Raw genomic sequence first — 25091 nt, forward strand, 5'->3', positions numbered from 1 at the left:
CTTGCTAGAAACAACAGCCAAATACATTCAAATCATACTGTTTAAAATGAAACAAAAAGTTACTGACACTCTTTTTCTCTCCCTCCAACTAGGGTAACCATCTATTTCCTCTACAGCAAAACATCTGTTTCTCTCCCTCTGTCATATGCTAACCTCTCACCACCAGGCACAGAGCCACTGCCTTCTATACCACCCCACCTTTCAAAGGATTTTTATTCTCATAAGCTATTTGCTGACCTCACCTGTGCTGGTGCCATGTAAAAAGCATCCAGTCCACACTGTAAAGTGGTTGGCGTTTGAAAGGCCATCCAATAGTAAAAACCATGCCAAAGTAGACCTCACTGGTACTAGTACCACATAAAAAACACCCAGGTCACTCTATAAAGTGGTTGGCATTAGGAAGGGCATCCAGACATAGAAACCATTCCAGAGCAGACAGTGGAGCTTGATGCAGTCTTCTAACTTACCCAGTTTCTGTCAAACCATCCAACCAATGCCAACATGGTAGACAGATGTTAAATGATGATGATGATGATGGATAATGTAGAATGAAAAGAAAAAAAATATGGGATAGTTACAACGGCAATGCCTTTGATTGTGGGTTTAGGGCTCATTAAGAACTGGTTAGGGAAAGGAATTAAACAACAACTGCAACAGAGAATATTCTAATAACAAACTGCAATAAGTTTGAAGGAGTTGTTTTCGTCAAAAACCTTTATGAACAACCATACATCCTTAGAGAATAAGAACAACATGAACAAGAGGTGAGATATTTAATAATAATATTAATAATAATAATAATAATAATCATAATAAGAATAATAATAATGACAATTTAGTTATACAGGGAAAGTGGATGTTGTGATGTCGATGCCTTTCCCCAGGGCATTAGCAAAATAAGTGAAGCTGTTTCAGCCAGGAATCAAAACTTACTCAGATTTCATTGTATAATAATAATAATAATAATAATAATAATAATAAACAAAACAAAAACGATGATTTCTGAAATATGCACAAGGCCTCAAATTTGGAAAGGGGAAGCGCAGTCGATTATATTGACTCCAGTACTTGCCTGGAACTTATTGACCCTAGAACGATAAAAAGCAATGTTGACCCCCCCCCCCCCCCCCCCACCAACTTCTGAAGGATTTGAACTCAGAACATAAAGGGACGTAACTAAACCAGCCTTATAATAATGTTTCTAATTATTAATAATAATAATCCTTTCTACAATAGGCACAAGGCCTGAAATTTTTTCAGGGGAGAGGGTTAGTTGATTACATTGACCCCAGTGCTTAACTGGTACTTATTTTATCAGCCCCAAAAGGATGAAAGGCAAAGTTGACCTTGGCGGAATTTGAACTCGGAACATAGAGCTGAATGAAATGCAGTTAAGCAATTTGCCTGGTATGCCAACAATTCTGCCAGCTCGCTGCCTTTATGATAAATAATAATAATAATAATAATAATAATAATAATAATAATAGTTATTATCATAATAAATGTTCCTAGTTGGGCACAAATCCAGGAAATTTGAGAAGGGATTAAACAATAATACTGACCCCAGAACTAGACTAGTAGGTACATTATTTTTATTCACCCCTGGAGGGATAAAAGGCAAAGCTGACCTTGGTGGGATTTAAACTAAGGAACTAGTAAAGAGCTGTAACTAAACACCACAAGGTATTTTCTTCAATGATCCAACAATTCTGCCAACCCCATGACCTAATACAGGCACAAGGCCACAATCAATTCTTTGGAAGGAGGAGAGGGAGTATAGTCAATTACATCAACCCCAGTACATAACTGGTACTTTTGTTTATAGGCCCTGGAAGAATGAAAGGAAATGTTGACCTTGGCAGGTTTTGAACTTAATAATAATAATAATAATAATAATAATAATGAGGACAAAAGCTAACAGCATTCAGCAGTTGCATGTGGTGGTGGTGGGGGGTATGTAAACAAAATCTTGAGACAGACAGGGGAGAGATAGACAGACAGACAGAGCAGAAATACCAGGGTGGAGACAGAGAAAATAAACAGAGGAGGTGGGGAACGGAAAGAGAGGAGAAAAGAGAAAGAAAAAGGGAAAAGGAAGACAGTGAAAGGAGAGAGAGAGAGAAAGAGGGAAGAGAGACAGACAGAAATAAAAAGATGGAGAGACAATAAGAAAGTAAAGAAAAGAAGAGGGGAAACAGTCAGGGAGACAGTAAAGGGTGAAAGAGAGGGGCAGAGAGAGGGAGGGTAAACTGGCAGAGAATGGGAGAAAGAAAGAGAGTAGATAGATAAGAGAGAGAGAGGAAGACACACAGAATGTAAACAGACACAAAGACAAAAAAAAAACAAGAAAAGAAAAAAAAAACAACAAAACATTAAATTGCAGGAAGTTAAGCCTCCCAGTTCTTGTATTCCATTCCAGATGGAGGTTTCACATCGACTGCTTTCTCTCCAACTTCATTCCAGTTGGTGCTGAGAACTGTGCCACTTGACTCTACCTAGAAAGACAAACAGACAGACAGTATGAGTGAGTGAGTGAGAGACCAGAAAATATTCATTGATAATTATACATGATAGTAATTTGACTGTGGCTATGCTGGAGCACCACCTTTAGTCGAAGAAATCAACCCCAGGACTTATTCTTTGTAAGCCTAGTACTTATTCTATCGGTCTCTTTTTGCCAAACCACTAAGTTACGGGGACGTAAACACACCGACATGAGTTGTCAAGTGATGGTGGGGGACAAACACAGACACACAAACATATACATATATACGATAGGCTTCTTTCAACTTTCGTCTACCAAATCCACTCACAAGGCTTTGGTCAGCCTGAGGCTACAGCAGAAGACACTTGCTCAAGGTATCATGCAGTGGGACCGAACTCGGAACCATGTGGTTGGGAAGCAAGCTTTTTACCACACAGTCATGTATATGCACATTATTAATGTTGGGCAAATGAGAAAGGCGTGCTCAATATGTGTTGTAGAGGATTTTTATTAAAACTGAAGGTGAGAGCTTGTGCATAACAGCTTTAGTTTTAATAAGAAATACACACACTCATACATACATACAAGATGGATTCATTCAGTTTTCTTCAACTAAATCTACTCACAAGGCTTTGGTCAGCCTATGGCTATAGTAGATGACACTTGTCCAAAGTGCCATACAGTGGGATTGAACCTGGAACCATGTGGTTGGGAAGCAAACTTCTTACCACATAGCCAAATCTTCACCTTAAAAAAACAAACAGGTTGCTAACTGGTCTTTCAATTTATGTTGCTAGCCATATCTATGACTGCATTATCTAATGTAGATTTTGATCTTGTTAGCAACACAGTATAAACTAACTGTGAAAGATAAAGGGTTGATATATGCGTGTGTTGGCACCAGGTAAAAAGCATCCAGCACACTCTGTCAAGTGGTTGGCATTGGGAAGAGCATCCAACCATAGAAACCATGCCAAAACAGATGACTGGAGCCTGGTGTAGTCTTCTGGCTTGCCAGCTCCTGTCAAACTGTCCAACCCATGCCTGCATGGAAAATGGATGTTAAATGATGATGATGATGATGATGATGATGTATGTGCACGAGATACTCAGTGGATTTGTAAAGAGAGTCTACTCACATAAGACTTCACCATGGCCCGCTTCACGTCATCATTGCCATCAGCATAGATCTGTTGAAACAAGTGGTTTAACGCTGCGTCACCTTCTGGCTTTTCATTCTTCTCTTCCTCAGTAACTTCCTTCACAAACTTTTCCCAATTCCGAAAGTGACTCAAAGGCTTAGTCTCTTTAACATCTGCCGGACGAGGAGGAGAAAACATCACAACAACAAAATAACAATGAGATAAATTTGTTTTTGACAGTGAAACTCTAAGTAGGTGTGTCTGTCTGTCTGTCTGTGCATGTGTGTGTTTGTCTGTACATGCATGTACATGGGTGTGAGTCTGTGCATGTGTGTGTGTGTGTGTGTGCATGCATCTGTGTGTGTATGTGTGTGTTTGTCTCCACCCATCACTGCTTGACAGTTGATTTGTTAATGTCCAAGTGACTTAACACTTCAGCAAAGACTGATAAATAACAGACTTGCTGATGATGATGATGAGGTTGATGGTGATGATATCAGAGATGGCAGCAGCTGTGATGGTGATGACTACAAGGATGGTGACAGATGCTTACCTTTTGATACTGAGGCATAGGGTGTGGTGATAGTGTTGTCTGCAGAACTTTCCAAGTGTTTCCAATGGATATCTTCTTTCTTTTTGAGCTTCACTTCAATCTGTGTGCAAACGAGAGGAGAGACAGCCAACTGATCAGAGGGAGGTGGGCTTTTTTTTGTGTGTGTGTGTGTCTCTCCCACATGGGAGCCAAGGGAAGATATTGCCAAAAGAGTCTCAATACAGTTACTCAAGCTACTTGAAATAGCAATTAAATCTCCCTCAAATTACACCCACCCCCATTAAAAAAAAGAGAAAGACATACTTAACTATATAGTCCTAGTTATATAAAAGACAGGAAAGATGCTTACAGTTATAATCCCTTTACTTGGTCAGGGTTGGCTTAAGGCCAAGCAATAACAGGTGGGGAGTTCCTAAGAACCACAAGGTTTTATGAGATGAAGTAGATTAAGGAAATGAACCTACTATTAAGATGTCAGAAAATGAGCTTCTAAGTAGCTTTTCAACTTGCTAGAAATATCAGCCAAATACCACTTAATACCCTGTCATCTTTAAAAAGTAAGACACTTTGGATAATGTAGTCCTACATACTCTTGAATAAGATGTGCTGGTCATGGATAGAGTACTTTGATTTTAAATCTGTACCATAGACAAAACTTTTATCAACAGTTGATTGACAAGAGTTTAGTGTTGCATCATCATCATCATCAAATAAATGTCCATTTATCATGCTGGCATGGGTTGGACGGTTTGACAGGAGTTGGTAAGGCTAGGAGTCACACCAGATCCCATAGCCTGTTTTGACAGTTGGATGCCCTTCTTAATGCCAACCACTTTATAGAGTGTGCTGGGTGCTTTTCATGTAACACCAGCACCAGTGCTTTCTATGTGGCACTGGCACCAGTGCTTTTTATATGACACCAACACCAGTACTTTTTATGTGACACTGGCACCGGTACTTTTTAAGTGGCACCAGCACCAGTGCTTTTCAGGTGGCACCAGCACCAGTGGTTTTTATATGGCACCGGCCCAGTGATTTTTACAAGGCACCAGCACGAATGCTTTTTACATGGCACCAGCACCAGTGCTTACATTAAATGAAAAGAAAAGAAAAAAGTGTTTGTTCTGTTTCTCCATTTCAACCTTACTTAATCCCCACCATCTTTCACAACAGAAAATCCCAAAGTGTGAAACTTACTTTCAAAGGTGTGACTTTAACTTGACATTCAGCTGGGACAATAGTGTTGGCAAGATTTAGCTGCATTATGTACTCTTCACCATTCGGTAGTTTAGCAACGAGTTTAAACTGAAAGAGAAAAAAGTAAAAAAAAAAAAATGTAAACACAGCAGTTCAAAGTGGTGGTGGTGATGGTATGTGTGTGACTCATTTTCGCTGTTCTTCTACACTGGCATGGGTTGGATGGGTTTTATGAAGTGTTTTACACCTGGCTGCCCTTCTTGTTTCCAACCCTTTTTAATCACTTCTTGAATTTGAGCTTGAGATCATCCTGGTTTGATGAGCCTCCTCCACCACATTGGATTGCCATGGCTTGGCAGAGTGATGCAGTTTCTATACTCATGCCCAGGAGTAGAGACACATTATATCCAAGAGAGACTGATCCATGGCTAGTAAAAGTTTGAACACAGATCTGCTGGTTTGAGGTTGATCTGAGATAAAACAAACTGTCTACCAATGCACCAAAGAACTTTATTTTTTTAATAATTTTGTCTAATATAAATTCACTGAGTTTTTATTGGAGTTTCAAGAACATCACCATCAATAGCAAAACTATACTGAGCCCCTAATAAAACTCAACTTACTGTTTTGTCACCATAATCTACTTGAATGTCATCTTTATTCACATTCTTCTCAAGGATAGTAATCATAGTAAATGTTTGTGTTTGGTACCAGTCATATCTGAGGAAGAGAGACACAAAGGACAGTAGTAACAGTATGAGTTAGTGTTTAGTACCAGTCATATCTGGCTCAAAATTTTTAGTGTTTTATGATCAAACTGGCCAGATCTGGCTTCTCACAACTACCCTACAATGTCATTCAAAAACTAAACGATCATAGCATCAAATTAATTCAAAACAAGGTAAATAAATAAACATTGAATTTGGCAGCGGAATTTGAATGCTAAAGGGTTAAAGAAACTTTTAATATAATTTAACCAAAAACATTTATTTTAAAAATATTTTATTTCCTATTCTACAAACTCAATATACAATACATTGTACTGTCTTTACATTTACTTAGATGACTTCTACATAAATAGCATCACTAGTCAGGGTTCTGTTTCCATCATTATGATATGATTTTTGAGCTGCTTCGAAGGAAATTTGGCTGCTATTTCTAACAGGTTTAGTAACCACAAAAGCTTTCACATTTTTCAGTGTGTGTGTGTGTTTATGTTTAGAAATATTTGAAACAGGAGATGAATGTCAAAGAGAACTTCATTTTTTAAATAATTTTGACGAGAATATTAGCATAACATTTTAGTGAAAAATCTTAGCTAAAACTTACTCATACATAAACAAAGTGGTAAATTATTAGTTTCGGTGAATTATTTTTATTCATGATAAGAAATGTTTTCGTGACTTCTTTTTTCAATTTCTCAATTGCTGTGGAAAACAATATATTTATTTATCTTACAAACAACAGAATTGACTATTTTACTGACTGAAGAATTCTTTTATAAAATAATTTACCCACCTCAAAAATACATAATTTCAAGCGGGAGAAGGAACTACACTGAATAAATCAATATTTTATAGCAGAATTAACTCTCTGACTGGAGATTTTAGTAAATCTGTTGCTTTTTTTTATTACTTTCATCTTTCTTCAACTAGTCTCCTTGTTTTTAATCTTTTTCCTTTCATCATACAGTTTATTATATTTGAGATACATGGTCATGAGATACATTTGAGATGCATGGTCATTTTTTTCTTTTTGCAGTCGCATGTGAAAAAAACAAACTTTGACCAAATATAAAACACAAACCTTGTTTTTCTTTACACTGTCTATACAAATTCAATGAATAAATTCAGTTTTTTTTATCATGTTTTCCCAATAAACTGCAAGAAATTCATCTTAATCTAAGGATCAAGCGTATGACAGATGGACAGAGAGACACAGCTCGTATTATAATACAGACTGCACATTAAAATTCGGTTTATAGCTAACGCAACACTAATGGGCGAATGGTGAAGATAAGCTTATAAATAATGTTATTTGTAACATAGGCACAAGACCAGAAGTGTTTTTTTTTTTTTTAGTGGGGTGGCAGGAGGGGGCAGTATTATTCATATCAATGACTTGATGAGATGAAAAATAAAGACAACCTTAGTGGTGGTCTTAACTCAGAATTTAAAAGGATGCAACAAAATACTGCAAAACATTATCTAGCATTCTACCAATTTTGCTTATCTGCTAAGAGGGCCTTTATGTAGTCGTTAGACATGTTAGAAATAGCAGCCAAATTTCCCTCAACTCACACCTTATTGTGTTAAATAGAAAAAGGATAAAACAGTTCATAACATTGGCATGGTTGGAAAGCTTTTGGTCAGACCTTAGTAGGGTGTGACTTTTATGCCTTTTGCAAAGGCATTAAGGCCGGTAGAAGATACAAAATGTACATGCTGAGAAAATAGAAGTTGCCAAATACAGAGGCTGTCAAAAGTCTTACTTTGTCCTGTGGGGTGCTGGAGTGGGTGTGACAGCAGAAGTAGCAGACTGAACACTTGTTTCTGGGTTCGCATCCTGTGTGCTGCTATTTGGAACCTGAAAATCATTAAAGTAAGTTTGTTGTAAAGAACTGTAAGGGTTCTAGTGTATTCTTCAGATCTTCAGAGCTTAGAGAAGGTAAGAGATTCAAGCGCTGAACTACTTCAAATAAGGTCGCAAGTTCTAATTTCAGGTCAACCATTTTGAGTCTGTTCAGTTGTTGTTGTACAAACCTTGATGAGTGGTGGAAGTCATGTTAAGAAATTTAGGGATTGCAGCCGACCAACACAGAGCAACAAGATTTGCCATAATTTGGTTTGAGATTACACAGGATGTAGGAGATGGCTTGTGTGGTGTGGTACAGACATGTGTGGGTAGCTGGTGCATGATGTACAGGATGTAGTGTAGAGAGGTTATATATAGTGAAGTGTAATATTATAGACATAGCATTTGGGTGTTTTATAATGTGCAATGAATGATAGGCTGTGTGAAGTGTAAGTGTGGTCATACGGACAAGTTGTGTAGAGTGTAGTATGGCAGTGGTGCATGTGTGATGTGTAGTTTGATAGTATGGAGATGTGTAACATGACGTTGTATGGGATGTAGTTTAGTGTAAAAATCAAGGTATATTGACCTCAGGATGCTGAACCTTTCAGATGAGATGACAAAGGACTGAGATGCCTGGTGCCTTGCTGTACTCAAGAAGACCCATACTCCACAGCAGAAGTGTTAAGGCCACTCCACTTGCTGAAGAGGATTGGCCTGCAAGAGTCCGGTGCCGGTGCCATGTTAAAAGCTCCCAGCACACTCTGTAAAGTGGTTGGTGTTAGGAAGGGCATCCAGCCGTAGAAATCGCGCCAAATCAGACTAGAGCCTGTTGTAGCTCTCCAGCTTTGGTCAAACCATCCAACCCATGCCAGCATGGATAACAGACATTAAAAGATGATGATGATGATGGTGATGGTGATGGCAGCATGATGTAGTGTGGCAGTGAGGATGTGCAGAGGGCTTTGTAGTACTAAGGATGTGTACTGCAGTAATGGTGATATGTTGTGTATTGAATTTGTGGGGACATGAAGGGTATAGTGAGGATGTGTGCAGTGCAGGGTACTAATAAGGACATCTTGAGTGGTGCAGAGTGGTAGCAGGGACACGATGAGTGGTGCAGAGTGGTAGCAGGGACACGATGAGTGGTGCAGAGTGGTAGCAGGGACACGATGAGTGGTGCAGTGCGAGAGCAAAATGTTGTGTGGTGTGTGGCACATTAGCAGGAACATCATCATCATCGTTTAACGTCCGCTTTCCATGCTAGCATGGGTTGGACGATTTGACTGAGGACTGGTGAAACCGGATGGCAACACCAGGCTCCAGTCTGATTTGGCAGAGTTTCTACAGCTGGATGCCCTTCCTAACGCCAACCACTCAGAGAGTGTAGTGGGTGCTTTTACGTGTCACCCGCACGAAAACGGCCACGCTCGAAATGGTGTCTTTTATGTGCCACCCGCACAAGCCAGTCCAGGGGCACTGGCAACGATCTCGCTCGAAAATCCTACAGGAGCCAGTCAGGCGGTACTGGCAACGGCCACGCTCAAAATGGTGCATCTCATGTGCCACCCGCACAAGAACCAGTCCAGGGGCACTGGCAACGATCTTACTTGGCTTGCCGGGTCTTCTCACGCACAGCCCATTTCCAAAGGTCTCGGTCCGTAATCCTAAAATATAATTCGAACTTTAAGAGAGAATTTTAAACTTTTCTCTAAAGACTCATTTAACTGGACAATTTAGATGCTTCCAAAGGAAATATTTTGGACAGTGGGGAGAAGTGTGGGCTTACATAAACAGAATGGAAGTTTAATCAATAGTGAAGCATTATCTATGATGTACTGTGCATAAAATTCTGTTGTTTTATGTGACTAATTAAATACAAATGAACAGGTAGGACCATGAAAGGATTTACAAAATATAGGTGTGAAAATGTAAGGTATGAATAAGGAATAAAAAATAACTTACTGAATTCTGTTGTTTTTGTTCTTTTGGCACTGAAAAATATGGAAAAGAAAAATATTTATCTATAGAAAGTATTACACTGTAACAGGAATACTGTAATAGAAAATATAATGACAATATATACTGAGTGACTCACAAGTCTTTTAGAGTGTATGTGTTATATATATATATATATATATATATATATATATATATAATATCCATTTTCCCTGTTGGCATGGGTTGGACAGTTTGACAAGATCCAAAGAGCTGCATTGTACTCCAACGTCAGCTTTGGCAGAAGTTTCTATAGCTGGATGTCCTTCCTAATGTCACTCATTTCACAATATATACTGGATCTTCTTTTTTTTTTTACGGCATGCCATCTAGATCTGTACCACTAAGTAGCATTGCCTTAGTCTGTAACAGCTGCAAAGGACTGCACAAACACATGCAATTATCTAGGTCTACACCAATGCCATAACTGTTAGTTAACTTGATAAAATACAATGGAAGACACTTACAGCCAAGCTTTTCTCTACAAGAATCTAGCCACAGTTCCACAGTCTTGTTGTTACCTAGAAGGAAGCAGAGAACACTTTGATAATTTAACATGCAATAGACTTATTGTACATTAAAAGGTAAAGAATATTAGTGTGTGTGTGTGTGATCATCATCATTATTTTAACACCCACTTTTCTATGTTAGCATGAATCAGATGGAATTTGTGGAGGTATATTTCTTATAGCCAGAGGCCCTTCTTGTCATCAACTTTGTCTCTTACTATAGCCCCAGGTCGACTAGAGCTTTGTGAATGCACTTGGTAGGCAGAAACTGACAGAAGCTTGTCACATGGTCATGTGTGTGTGTTTCCTTGTGTCCACTTTGTGTGGAAGGTGAAAATCAGTGCCACCATTCTTCCACAAAAATATTGTTTGGAAATATGGGCAAATGTTTCCTATTTTAGGACTGGGCTAACCAAAGTTTTGTGATAGGATTTGGTAGAAGGAAACAGAAAGATATATATATATATATATATATATATAGTCCTTGTTTTTGTATACATTCACTTGCTTTCTTCCAAGGAGTCTAGTGCTTTTAGCTTAGATTTTCTTGGGGCCGGCCAGAGTGGAGCAGTCTTGAGTGTAACTGGCTGAAACTGCAAAGATGATCTGGAACCCGACTGAGGATAGGGAGCTCCGAATGGTCTGTCCTTGTTTTTTCCTGTCCTTTTTTTGTATTGCCTAACTGTTTGGATGTTTTTTGTTGTCGCCTGTTATGTTCTTGTTTGATTTTTTGTTTCCTTTATATATACACACACACACACACACACACACACACACACATGTACAAAGATATCATCATCATCATCATCATTTAATGTCCACTTTCCATGCTGGCATGGGTTGGACGGTTTGACATGGAGCTGGCTAGGCAGAAAACTGCACCACACTTCACTGTTGGTTTTGGCATGGTTTTTATGGCTGGATGCCCTTCCTATCACCAAAAGCACCATTTGAGTGTGGTCGATACCAGTCCTCCCCCGACTGGCTCCTGTGCTGGTGGCATGTAAAAAGCACCATCCAAATGTGGTCGATGCCAGTGCTGCCTGACTGGCTCCCCGTGCCGGTGGACCATAAAAAGCACCCATTGCACTCTCAGGGTGGTTGGCGTTAGGAAGGGCATCCAGCTGTAGAAACCTTGCCAGATCAGATTGGAGCCTGGTACAGCCTACTGGCTTGCCAGTCCCCAGTCAGACTGTCCAACCCATGCCAGTATGGAAAGCAGACATTAAACGATGATGATGATGATGATAAATAAACACTACAAGAGTGATTAGTGCATCTGCTGTATGGCATCTTACAGAATTAAACATTACTTACTATCTAACTTTTGGCCATGCTGGAACGTAGCTAAAGCTTCTTGATACCTCTTCAATTCAAACTGGCAAATCCTATAAGAGCAGAAAAACACAAATATAAAGCTACTATATTCAGAATGTCTTTCCGTTGTCCTAAGGCTAGGAAAAAGCTGCCTCCAGATAGTTATCTCCTAGAATACAAACAGAAAGCCACACAAGGCGCACTACACTAGGATCACATTAGACATGTCACATTTGATACATAACACTAGGCACAACAGACTAGACATAGCACAAGAACCACACTAAAACTATATTACTAGACATACAACACTAAATGTACGCACATTAGGACCTCAATACTTGCACTGTTCGTCATACAGGGAGGCATAGAGGTGACCAATTCAAAATTTAGAAGCGATTTACAGTTCTAGGAAATCGGTTATTGAATATTTTCGTCTGGTGTGTTAGGCCAGACCACATTGTGTCCATCCATCATAAAGTGGATAGTTGTCCCATAGGTTTAAAAGAATGCATATTTTTGTGTGACTTGTGCCTTTACTACACTTTCATCCATCATAGTACGACAATACAAGGCTGTGTCCATGTGTGTACAGCTACTGAAACAATTTACAAGAATGCATGCATAGACTGAGAAGACTGGCTTTGTGGTGGTGCAGTCTGTTTTTTATGCTGGCACCACAAGACACTGCACATACTGTTATTATACCATTTGTTGTCAGTGAGCCTCTATATGACTGCTTGACCTGTTAGAAACAGCAACAAAATGAAGTCCTAGACATATTCACAATGCCTAAAAATAAAACAGGACGGTTACTATCAGAATGTATTTTGACAAATCTGTTTGATAGTGAGCTAACCAAGATTTAAACAATAACACCACCGTTTGTTGCGAAGAGATAGAAATAAAAAATTGTAACTTACCCTTTTCGTATAAATACTTTCATTGAGTTAGGATTTAACAAAATGGAATTTTCTGAATCTTCAATGGCTTCTACAAAAGAGACAAAAAAATATCATTTATCAATATATATAGTTAGTTAATTCTACATTACTCAGTTAGGGGCATAGGGAGAGTTCCCCAGTTTGTCATAGTACCAGTTTCCTGGCTATTGAACTGGAGCTATGTAGAATGAAGTGTTCTGCTCAAGAACACAATGCATCACCCAGTCCTGGAATTGAAACCAGGATCTTACATTCATGAATCCAACACCCTAACCAGTAAGCCATGCGTCTCCACATATGTACACGTGTGTGTGTGTGTGTGTGTGTGTGTGTGTGTGTGTGTGTGTGTATTCAGTTTCATATCTGAAGGTAATCCTTAAACAAGGTTGGTTAATGACAAGAATTCTAGTAGGTTTCAAAGTGCTATTATATATACACAAATTTACTCTCATGTATCGATTTCTCTTCAATTTATCTGTAAAGTTGTAAGTAGAAAATGTGCATATGCATGCATGCACACACACACACACACACATTCCCTACTTACAAAAACTATACCACATCAAAGTCACACATACACACAAACACTGCATTCTTAAAATAGCAGCAGCACTTGACACAAAGGTTTCTTTGTTTCATTTACTCATGGAATCCACAACCAAAAAACAAAAACAAAAAATGAGAGAAGGAAGTGACCGGGTTTTCAGGTCAATGCCTGATGTAAACAGACTAAAAATACCCCTACAGGATGTTCAGATGATTTATCTTTCTCACTAGTTATTGAATATCCCACCTTAAATTACTCATATTCTTTAAGTCTAGAAACTAAATCTCTTGCTGGTGAATCAGATATCCACTTGCTCGTGCACAGCTGTGCAGAGTTTTATATCGAAATATATATAAGGTCTGATCAAAAACTATTGGAGTTGGTTCTATAAAAAGAAAACTACAACACACATCAATTTGGCATTTAATCCCCTTCGAAACAGTCCCCTTTTGAAGCCACACACTTTTTCCAGCGTCATTTCCATTGATGGAAGCATTCTTGGAACTCCCTTTTTTTGGGGATTGTGAGCAGCTGCCTTGTTGCATTCTCTTATCTTGGAATTCTGTTGGAGGGTCTTCCACTGCAAAGACTGACTGGCTCCCTGTGCCAGTGGCATGTAAAAAGAACTATTTGAATGTGATTGGTGCCAGGCCCGCCTGACTGGCTCCTGTGCCAATGGCATGTAAAAAGCACCCACTACACTCTTGGAGTGGTTGGCATTAGGAAGGGTGTCCAGCTGAAGAAACTTTGCCAAATCATATTGGAGCCTAGTGCAGCTGCTGGCTTTCCAGGTCTTAGTCAAACCGTCCAACCCATGCCAGCATGGAAAACGGACGTTAAACGATGATGATGATGATGAAAAGGGTCAATATATAACACTATGCATAACTAGTGTGGCAGTGTGATTAAGAAGCTTGTTTCCCAACCACATGGTTTCAGGTTCAGTCCCCACTGTGTGGCACCTTGGGCAAATGTCTTCCACTATAACCTCAAACCGATCAAAGACTTGTGAGTGGTTTCAGTAAATGGAAACTGAAAGAAGCCTGTTATGTGAATGTGTGTATGTATATTGGCATTAGGAAGGGCATCCAGCCATAGAAAACATGCCAAATCAGATTTAAACCTGGTGCAGCCCTCCAGCTTAGCAGTTTCAGTCAAACCAGCTAACCCTTGCCAGCATGGAAAGTAGATGCTAAATGATGATGATGATGATGATGATATACATGTGTGTGTATTAATGTGAATATCTATGTCTCCTCATCTTGATATTGCTGGATAATTGAAAATGAATGCCTTTCTCACACAAGCATTGTCATTCATTTTGTAATATTCTGCAAAAAGATGCCTGGCCAAGAGGGGCCGGGGGTGGGATATGACCTTACGTAGAAAGAGGTTGGCAACAGAAAGAGCATCTTCCTGTAGAACATATACACCTCAATAAACTGTGTATTATTGTCTCCTTGCACTCAAAGTTATACACAGACACACAGCATATATATATATATATATATATATATATATATATATAAATAAATGGCACAACTCTTTCAGTTTTAATCCACCAGATTGACTCACACTGGTGACCAAAGACACTTGTGCAAGATGCCATGAAGAGGGATTGAACCAGAAACCATGTGAGAAAAAAAAAACAGCTGAGGGGAAAATACTCAGGGTATTTGTACAACATACAAGTATGACGGGATTTCACACGTAATATTGTGAATTAAGTTACCTCCAATAAGACCAGATCCAATCTACAAATTTTCGCTCAACTGAATAGAGTTATTTCCCTTGTCTTTCAAAAAAAATTTTTTTAAACATCTACCTCTAACTCATCTAGGGAGAATTTTGCAACATTTCCTTCAAAAATTGCAGTTGATTGAAGCTTTCCACCTCATTATATGTCACACATGCAACACCCTGCCATATTTTTGGACTAAGAATGCAGAATAGTTTCTCCTTAGGTATTTTCTTCTCGGTCATGTATTATTGCCAAACACATTCCATGATTCTGATCCAAGTGGATTTTAGTGGCTAATCAGCACTGAGGTCATGTCATGTCATCTTGGACCCCTTTTTATTTTCCATCTATAATATGTATAAGAGATTTTGTGGGAGCAACTGCTTCACAGCTGGAAGTCTTTCATATTCTAGAAAAAAAAAAGACCAATCCTGGGCAGTGGACTGGAGGAACTGTAAAAATGCTGGACAGGATGCCTTGTGGTATTAGTTCTGGCACTTTGTGTTTCAAGTTCAAATCTCACCATAGCTAATTGTTTGCTTTAATCACCCAGCACCTTGGGTGCATTTAAGCAGTCTACTGTTACAAGCACTTGAGGTAGACTTCCAGTACAAGGATAGTCCTCTTTCTCCTACCTACTAGTCAAAGAGGCCCTACACAAAGACATGGCTACTGCCTTCCCTCCTGACTAGAAGATGAAAAAATAAAAAAACTAAAAAAAACTTAATGATCAATCTACATCCAGAAAGGCAGGGGAGACAATCACAAAATTTTAATTAAAATAAGTTGGCGATTCAGAGAAGGTCGAGTCTGAACTTGGCAGTACAGTAAACAACTGTGGTTATGCTTCAGTTTTATTACATCTCTTCAGCTGTACTGCCAGACAGAAAGGACTTGTGAGAGATAGATATAGATGAGATAGATATAGATGAGTCGTGTGATAATTTAAACAGGTGAAGGTTGGCTACAGGAAGGACACCCAGCTGTAGAAAAAGGAAATCTGCCTCAACAAATTCCATCTGCAAGCATGCTCATGTAGTCCCTGTTGAGTTTGTTGTCTCAATGCTATAAGAAAAAAAATAAAACACCCATGTCTACAGCTTCCACCCAAATCACAGGACAGAAAAAAGCAGCCAATCTTCCTCACATTACAACCTATTGCTTTTAAGAAAATACACATTGTTGATCGATTATAACTGACTAAAAAAAGATGGTCGTGACTGGAACATCCCTGATCATAGGGTTGCTCAATTAAGGTTATGTGAGGTTATTAGTCGTACATAAATATATTGATTAATGTAAGAGAGAGAGAGAGAGAGAGAGAGTGGGAGGGGGGAATGCTTATGAATACTTACTTTCATATTCGTTTAATTTGAAGTAAGCATGGGCCCTGTTGGTGAAATATTCACTTTTGGTTTTATTGGCAGCAATTGCTTTTGTGAAGAGCTGAAAATATATATCAAAAGATAATTACTGTATATGTCAGTGTATAAAGACATATTGTTAGTTAACAAAGCAGGGGTTAGCTTACCTTCAACCAAGTTAGCAACGTACCATACGCCATAGGGTTGAAGATTCACATTTTTTACATGGAGTAAAAAAAAAAAAACTAATAACCCCCTCTCTATTTAGGGGAGATTTTTTAGAGTTAAAAGGCCATCTTGACATATAAACTATTTTGTTTACAAATAACGAACATTGATAATTACTAGGCACACCCTGACACTCACCTCTAAACCTCACTAATGTACTCTGACCGTCATTACATCCTATACAATGTACCCTTAACCCTTTAGCATTTAAACTGAGCATATCCAGCCAAAATATTCTACCTGTTTTATGTTCTGACCAGATCTGGCTTATCATACCAACCCTACAATAACAACTGGTACTTAATTTATCGACCCCAAAAGGATAAAGGCAAAGTTGACCTTGGCGGAATTTGAACTCAGAACGTAAAGACAGACAAAATACCGCAAAGCATTTTGCCCAGCATGCTAACCTTTCTGCCAGCTCACCACCTTAAATATTCTTTTCTATTCTAGGCACAAGGCCTGAAATTTTTGGAAAAGGGGCCAGTTGATTAGATCAACTCCAGTTTGCAACCAGTACTAAATTTATCAACCTCGAAAGGATGGAAGGCAAAGTCAACCTTGGTGGAATTTGAACTCAGAACGTAAAGACAGACAAAATACCGCAAAGCATTTTGCCTGGCATGCTAATGATTCTGCTAATGATTCTGCTAACGATTCGGCCAGCTTGCCGCCTTAAAGCAACAAAATAATGCTTGATTAATTCAAAACGATATGAATTAATAAGTATTACATTTGACAGAATAATATGAATGCTAAAGGGTTAAATAAGATGGAGAAAAAAAGGAAAAGAAAAAGATGAAATAAAAGTCATAAAATGGAACTTACATCAACTGCACTTTGATAATTCTCATTGACAAATTCAGCATTGGCTTGCCTGAAAGAATAACAACAGATATCACACAGATATCACACAGATATCACACAGATATCACACATATATCACACAGATATCACACAGATATCACACAGATATCACACATATATCACACAGATATCACACAGATATCACACAGATATCACACAGATATCACACATATATCACACAGATATCACACAGATATCACACAGATATCACACATATATATCACACAGATATCACACAGATATCACACATATATATCACACAGATATCACACAGATATCACACAGATATCACACATATATCACACAGATATCACACAGATATCACACAGATATCACACAGATATCACACAGATATCACACAGATATCACACAGATATCACACAGATATCACACATATATCACACAGATATCACACAGATATCACACAGATATCACACATATATCACACAGATATCACACAGATATCACACAGATATCACACAGATATCACACAGATATCACACATATATATATATATAAATATCTATACACACACATATCTTTATCAAAATCATTTAATGTCCCTTTTTCACACTAACATGGGTAGGTTATATCATCATCATCCTCATCGACTGAAAAAATGATACAATGACCTAACTAAGAATATTAATTCCGATTCTTTAATCCAAAAAATTTGGAATTGTGTAAATGTATGAATTTTAAACACACACACACAGAGAAAATCTGCCTTTTATAGATAAGATACTGCTATCCACTCCAATGGCTGGTCCCTCAATTGGTTCAATATTTGAAAGACTCTCCTTCTCCCAATCATTCTCCACATTTAACAACTTTTCATGATGGCATCTCCACACATCTTTCTTCTCCGAATCACTAAGTGCAAGCATACCATCATCCATTCACACACATTTCTCACCTACCACATCTCTATTCTCTCTGATACACTGCTTTGCAATCCTGAACACCTCATACTTCTGATCCTCATGTTACCATAGAAGCTCCCAAACAGAGGGCAAGCAGCAATTGCAGGGTTACTGGCCAGTACCTGAATTAGATAAGCTTAGTTTAGACTACCTTTTCTTGGTCTTTCCTGATTGACTGGGAGAGCAATGCTGTCCCTTGGACTGCACAGATACTGCTAAAGCTATCCCCCATCTTAGTTTGGAAAAGAAATTTAGAAATTATTTCAAATGGTTTAGGAAATATTCCACTGTACAGAACTGGTGAGTCTCCTCGGGTTTTCTACACTAAAATATTATTCTCTTGGATTTGTTCTGACAAGGACAGGTGTATCTATATTGCTGTCTAGTTCTAGAAAGCTGGTGACTCTCTATAGGGGTCAACGACTATCATACATATTCCTTTATTTGTTTCCGTCATTTGACTGCGACGATTCTGGAGCACCTACTTAAGCCTAGTACTTATCCCATCGGCCTTTTGCCGAACCGCTACGTTACGGGGACGTAAACACACCAAACACCGTTTGCCAAGCGGTGATGGGGGGGGGGGGGGACAAACACGACACACACATATATATTTGACAGACTTCTTTCAGTTTCTGTCTACCAAATCTACTAACAAAGCTTTGTTTAGTCCGACGCTATATATGACACTTGCTCAAGGTACTATGTAGTGAGACTGAACGGAGGACTATGTGGTTGGGAGACAAGCTTCTTACCACACAGCCACACACACAAATATACACGATATATACATACATAAATACACACAACTGACTCTCCTTATATATATATATATATATATATATATATATATATATATAGAGAGAGAGAGAGAGAGAGAGAGAGCGATACACAATCACATAAAAATATATAAACACACAGATATATAAATATATGCCGTTTAAAAATAAAACATAGTGGTGATGTTTCGGTATGAGCCCTAAATATCGGCCTTTTCCGTAAAAAGTGTCTGTTTGTATAAATATATATGTAACATGCTTGTAGAAAACGCGCATGCATATATACACACACGTCTGTACATACATACATAGATATATATGTATATATACATACATATGTATACACACACCGTTTTGAAAAGGTTAAAGGGGTGCTTAGGGGGCGAGAGAGTTGAAATGGATGTTAAGTTGTGAAAAGCACAAATAAAACGATATCGTAGCTGAAAGTTAAAACAAATGATAGTAAAGTGCATGGATAGATATATAAACATATACAGATAAATATATACGATATATATACATATATAAATATATTATAAAGTGAGACATACGAAAACAAGGAATCACAATTGTCCATGTTGCTAGCAACGAAGCAGAGGAATTCTGGGAAATCTTCTGGAAACTTCCTTAGGATGGCAAAAGTTATCTCCCTTTCTCTACGATGGCGCTCGGCTTTTATTTATTTATTAGTTTTTTTTGTGGTCTTTGTTCTGCTTCTTTATCTCATTGTTGTTGTTGGCACTCCGTCGCTTACGACGTCGAGGGTTCCAGTTGATCCGATCAACGGAACAGCCTGCTCGTGAAATTAACGTGCAAGTGGCTGAGCACTCCACAGACACGTGTACCCTTAACGTAGTTCTCGGGGATATTCAGCGTGACACAGAGTGTGACAAGGCTGACCCTTTGAATTACAAAGTACAACAGAAACAGGAAGTAAGAGAAAATTGTGGTGGAAGAGTACAGCAGGGTTCGCCACCACCCCCTGCCGGAGCCCCGTGGAGCTTTAGGTGTTTTCGCTCAATAAACACTCACAACGCCCGGGAATCGAAATCGCGATCCTATGACCGGGAGTCCGCTGCCCTAACCACTGGGCCATTGCGCCGCCACTTTATCTCATTAATTGTTATAAGAAAATGTTATTAGTTGAGCAATGTTTTTCAACCTTAAAAATTGCTTGATTTTTAACCTTGCTTTTATACCATTATAACCTTATTTTCAAACATTTTTAACCTTATTTTTTAAAACTTTATTGACAGAGTGTAACTTTATTACTAATATTCCTTTCTATTATAGGCACAAGGTCTGAAATTTTGTTGGGTGGTGGTGTACAGTCAAATACATTGATCCTGGTATTTGTTTCATTGAACCTGAAAGGATGGAAAGCAAAGTCGACCTCGGTGGAATTTGAACTCAGAACGTAACAACGTAACACCGGGTGAAATACCGCTCAGCATTTTGCCTGGCATGCTAACGATTCTGCCGATTATAAATTTTGGCACCCAGGCCAAATTCCTAACGCCCCTTCCTCGCTCACCACCATAAACATTGACCATTTTCTACAGCAAATTCAAAACGACTATATTTCATATATGGACTTAACCTAATAAACCCATTATTTGGGTTTTTTTTAACATCCATCACCCCTTTTGATCACCCCATTATCACCCGACATTTCTTCAGTGCGCCCCTGTAATTGAAAATCCAGAAAGTCTAAGCGATAAAATTATTCATTGGGGAGTATATGAACACACACACGCACACGCGCGCGCGCGGTAGGCCCAGGGCTGTAGTAGAAAACACTTTCCTAAGGTACCGCGAAGTGAGACTGAACCAAAGACCACATGGTTTGAAAAGAGCTTCTTGGAAGACGTGATTAAATGAATACATATTCACCCCTCGTATCTCCTGATTTTATGTTAATATTTATGCATGTATGGTCGAGTGGTTAAGGTATTCGGCTCGCGATCGTAAGGTCATCACTTCGAATCCCGGTGACACGTTGTGTCCAGGAGCAAGACACTTTATTTCATGTTGCTCCAGTCCACTCTACTGGCAAAAATAAGTAGTACGTGTATGTTGAGGGGCCAGCCCTGTATCACGCTGAATCTCTCCGAGAACTACGTTAAGGGTACACGTGTCTGTGGAGTGCTCAACCACTTGCACTTTAATTTCACGAGCAGGCTGTTCCGTTGACCGGATCAACTGGAACACTCGTCGTCGCAACCGACGGAGTGCCAGAATGTATGTATGTATAGCGGAGTGGGGATGATATTTGTTAAGAGAACCCCTGTTCGATGACTGATTCTCGTGAAGATCTTATGATCAAAGCGTTTCTGCCACCAACAACCTGTTTTTACATTCATATAATCTACCCAATGTGTCCATTCAGTTTTAAGACGGCAGGGTGTGTTTCGAGAGGAATTTCGGTGACATCGTTCGAAGGTTGTTGACACATTTTGAACATGATCAGCTGTATGTGAATGTATGCAATCAAACCTACTAATACTCTTATAGAGCCCCAAAATGGGAAACCTGATAGATAAAAGATACCTAAAAAATAGTAAATGTCAGGAAAAAACCCTTAAAAAACAACTCTCAAAGGCAAAATTCACATCAGAGAATGAAACAGAATTCTCCGTAAAAGAATGTGGAGACAGCAGATGTGGAATAATCTACAACAACGATAACTTCAAAAATATAGACAGGGACACCCACATAAAATTCAAGAGTGGATTCTCGTTTAACGTAAATGAAAATATGAACTGCAAGACACAAAACCTCATATTACTGCATTACTTGCCCCAAATGTAAGGAGAATTATATTGACGAAACGCGCAAGAATCCACAGGCAGCAAATATGACAAGAGGAACTACGGAAAATTCCACTGAGCAAACATTTGGAAATATGTGGAGAAGGAAAATTCAAGATCTTTCCCTTCTATAAATGCTCAAGAAACGACCCAAACTTCCGAAAGACAATTTCAAAAACATAGCCATATATGGCTCTTTCAAAAACATAGCTATATATGGCTATGATCAAATGGCTAGATCAAAAACAACATCTGGAATTTCAATAAAAAAACTTTGACCACATCCATACAACCATTCTCCACCCCACCTTGCATTAGTAAAAAGAAAAAATTTTAAAAAAGCAAGACCTTGAAATGTGGTTATCATTCTTACTGGAGAAAATCAAAAACAACAGGTGGTCTTCCTATTAAAAACCTCGACCACTTGAATATAAAAAAAATTCCTTCCTTTCCCCACCCAAAAAGTTACTAAAAAGGAAAAAAAAAAACATATTGAATCAAGCAAGTTTGACCACACTGATACAAAAACCACACCTCCTTTACCTCCTCCTCCCTCTCAAACATTTTTCTTCTTTCTTTTCCTTTCCTCTGCAAACCCCACCCTGGTAGCCAGTGAGGTAGCATCATTCTAAATTTACAAGTTGAGAAAGCGCATTGTAACAACATCGGATAGTCTGGTTGGAAAGAGCAAAATGGGTGTCATGCTGATTTTAATTCATACAATTTTTATTGTAATCGAACCAGGTTTGGTAGAAAATGTTACAGGAGTGGCTGTGTGGTAAGTAGCTTGCTTACCAACCACATGGTTCCGAGTTCAGTCCCACTGCGTGGCATCTTGGGCAAGTGTCTTCTACTATAGCCTCGGGTCGACCAAAGCCTTGTGAGTGGATTTGGTAGACGGAAACTGAAAGAAGCCCGTCGTATATATGTATATATATATGTAGTAACGCCGTGCGCATGCGTAGTCTTACACATGCGTAGAATTAAACAACCAAACTTTCCCGCTTTAATCTTTCTCTTTTACGGTCGGTCGACCATGAGCATGGACGTGTGCTAAAGCTGTCTCTACATCTTTCGGACTTACACAAGACAGCTCGCTCACAACTACAGAACAACGTCCCAACAACTATGCTCATACACACAGAAGCTGTAACAACAAGAACTAATGATGTACATATTTACCACCTAAATAAAGTGTTGTTTAAGTTGATAGTCTGGAGTTCAGCGTTCCGTTATATTCTTTAATTTTATAGTAGGAAGTCAGGTATACAATCTAAAGATGTATAACCCACTTTCTACTAAAGTGGTGACCCCGAGGTGATTCGATCACGCAGCCCGCTGAGCTGCAATAACCCACTTACGGACTAAAGTGGTGACCCCCGACGAAGAAAAAACGCAGCATGGACTCTGGACTACCAACTTATAACTGGTGTACTCGACTAAAGAACAAATATGGCCATGGAGACAGTACTACACATTACCAACATCTCCAACCATAGTCAACACGACTCAACAAGCGCGGTTTTTATTCTCGTCTCTGTTAGAGTGGATTTTTCCACTCACGAAAAACAGACAGGAATTACGGCCTGCTTTTTATGTTCTTATATGTCGCATTCACACTCTCACATTACACATACATCTTTTATGCTACACAATAACTCTTGTTATTCATTTCGCACGGTCGTTTTTTCATCTTGGGTTAAGAAAATTTTTCTTCGAGGTTTTCGCTAATGGTCGTACAGAGATTTGTCTGTCGATCGTTCTGTAAAAGCGTACCTCTTCAAATACTCATCACCAAACAGCCTTTTCGCCACCAGCGTCGTGCGCCAACCAAGATTACCACCGTGACGACAACAATTACTACTACCAACTACAAGCATTCCCCCCGACGTCGCCAAGTTTCAACAGATCATTACCACCACACATACAGAACACAGCTATAGCAGTTCCTGCGCCGACGTCTTCATCAATGTACTCTATCTCGGTGTTTTGGGATTTTTCGCAGTCTATACTACAGACACTTTCACTTGTTCTGTGTTTTTTCTCACACACACACTTGTGCACTCATACATTTTCTTTCCTTTCAGGGAAAACAAACACTCAGACTTTTACATCGCGTGATTCCAGTTTCCTGGACAGTTGTCATCACGGTTGTTTTGTCATTTCATGTATACATTGCATGTTCTGTGTTTTTTCTCACACACACACTTGTGCACTCATACATTTTCTTTCCTTTCAGGGAAAACAAACACACAGACTTTTACATCGCGTGATTCCAGTTTCCTGGACAGTTGTCATCACGGTTGTTTTGTCATTGTCATTTCATTTATACGTTGCATGCATGTATTTCACAAGTGTACATTTCATTTCTTTGAATTTTCTTTGTGTGTGTTTGTACCACATCTTGTGGGTGGTTTTTCAGTGGCCATCCTGCCTCAGGCGTTCTAACAGATTTCATTTATCGTGCGTTTCCGCACTGGCGAGGGAGCTCTGTAGTAACGCCGTGCGCATGTGTAGTATTAAACAACCAAACTTTCTCGCTTTAATCTTTCTCTTTTACGGTCGGCCGACCATGAGCATGGACGTGTGCTGTCTCTACATCTTTCGGACTTACACAAGACAGCTCGCTCACAACTACAGAACAACGTCCCAACAACTATGCTCATACACACAGAAGCTGTAACAACAAGAACTAATGATGTACATATTTACCACCTAAATAAAGTGTTGTTTAAGTTGATAGTCTGGAGTTCAGCGTTCCGTTATATTCTTTAATTTTATAGTAGGAAGTCAGGTATACAATCTAAAGATGTATAACCCACTTTCTACTAAATATATATATATATATATATATATATATATATATATATATATATATATATATATATATATATATATATATATATATATATATATATATATATATGTAAGGGACGACCGTGCGAACTCATAAAAGGAGAAATGGTGACGAATGGAAAAACAGAGGACTCCCTTTATTTAAACGCGTCACACGGTCGAACACAAAATAATATATCAGAGATGATATATATGATATGTTATGCGACGATAACATAGATGACCAGTAATGGAAGACCACAACCGTATTAGATGAA

The 25091-nt window shown here is 38.8% G+C and overlaps 1 protein-coding gene across 1 annotated transcript; it reads right to left on the bottom strand.

Moving 5' to 3' along the window:
* Nucleotides 1-2372: 2372 nt before the first annotated feature.
* On the bottom strand, nt 2373-19861 carry LOC106875994 (protein SGT1 homolog). Its single transcript, XM_014924340.3, has 13 exons — nt 19720-19861; nt 17428-17476; nt 16363-16453; nt 12699-12768; nt 11776-11846; nt 10417-10470; nt 9917-9945; nt 7869-7963; nt 6001-6097; nt 5378-5485; nt 4181-4280; nt 3625-3800; nt 2373-2495 (listed from the first exon to the last, which is right to left on the bottom strand). The coding sequence occupies exons 1-13, from the start codon at nt 19743-19745 to the stop codon at nt 2388-2390; spliced, it is 1074 nt and encodes a 357-aa protein (XP_014779826.1). The 5' UTR covers nt 19746-19861; the 3' UTR covers nt 2373-2387.
* Between the last annotated feature and the right edge of the window lie 5230 nt (nt 19862-25091).

Source organism: Octopus bimaculoides, chromosome 13, assembly GCF_046866305.1.
Source record: "Octopus bimaculoides isolate indiv1 chromosome 13, ASM4686630v1, whole genome shotgun sequence".
NCBI classification, from domain to species: Eukaryota; Metazoa; Mollusca; class Cephalopoda; order Octopoda; family Octopodidae; genus Octopus; species Octopus bimaculoides.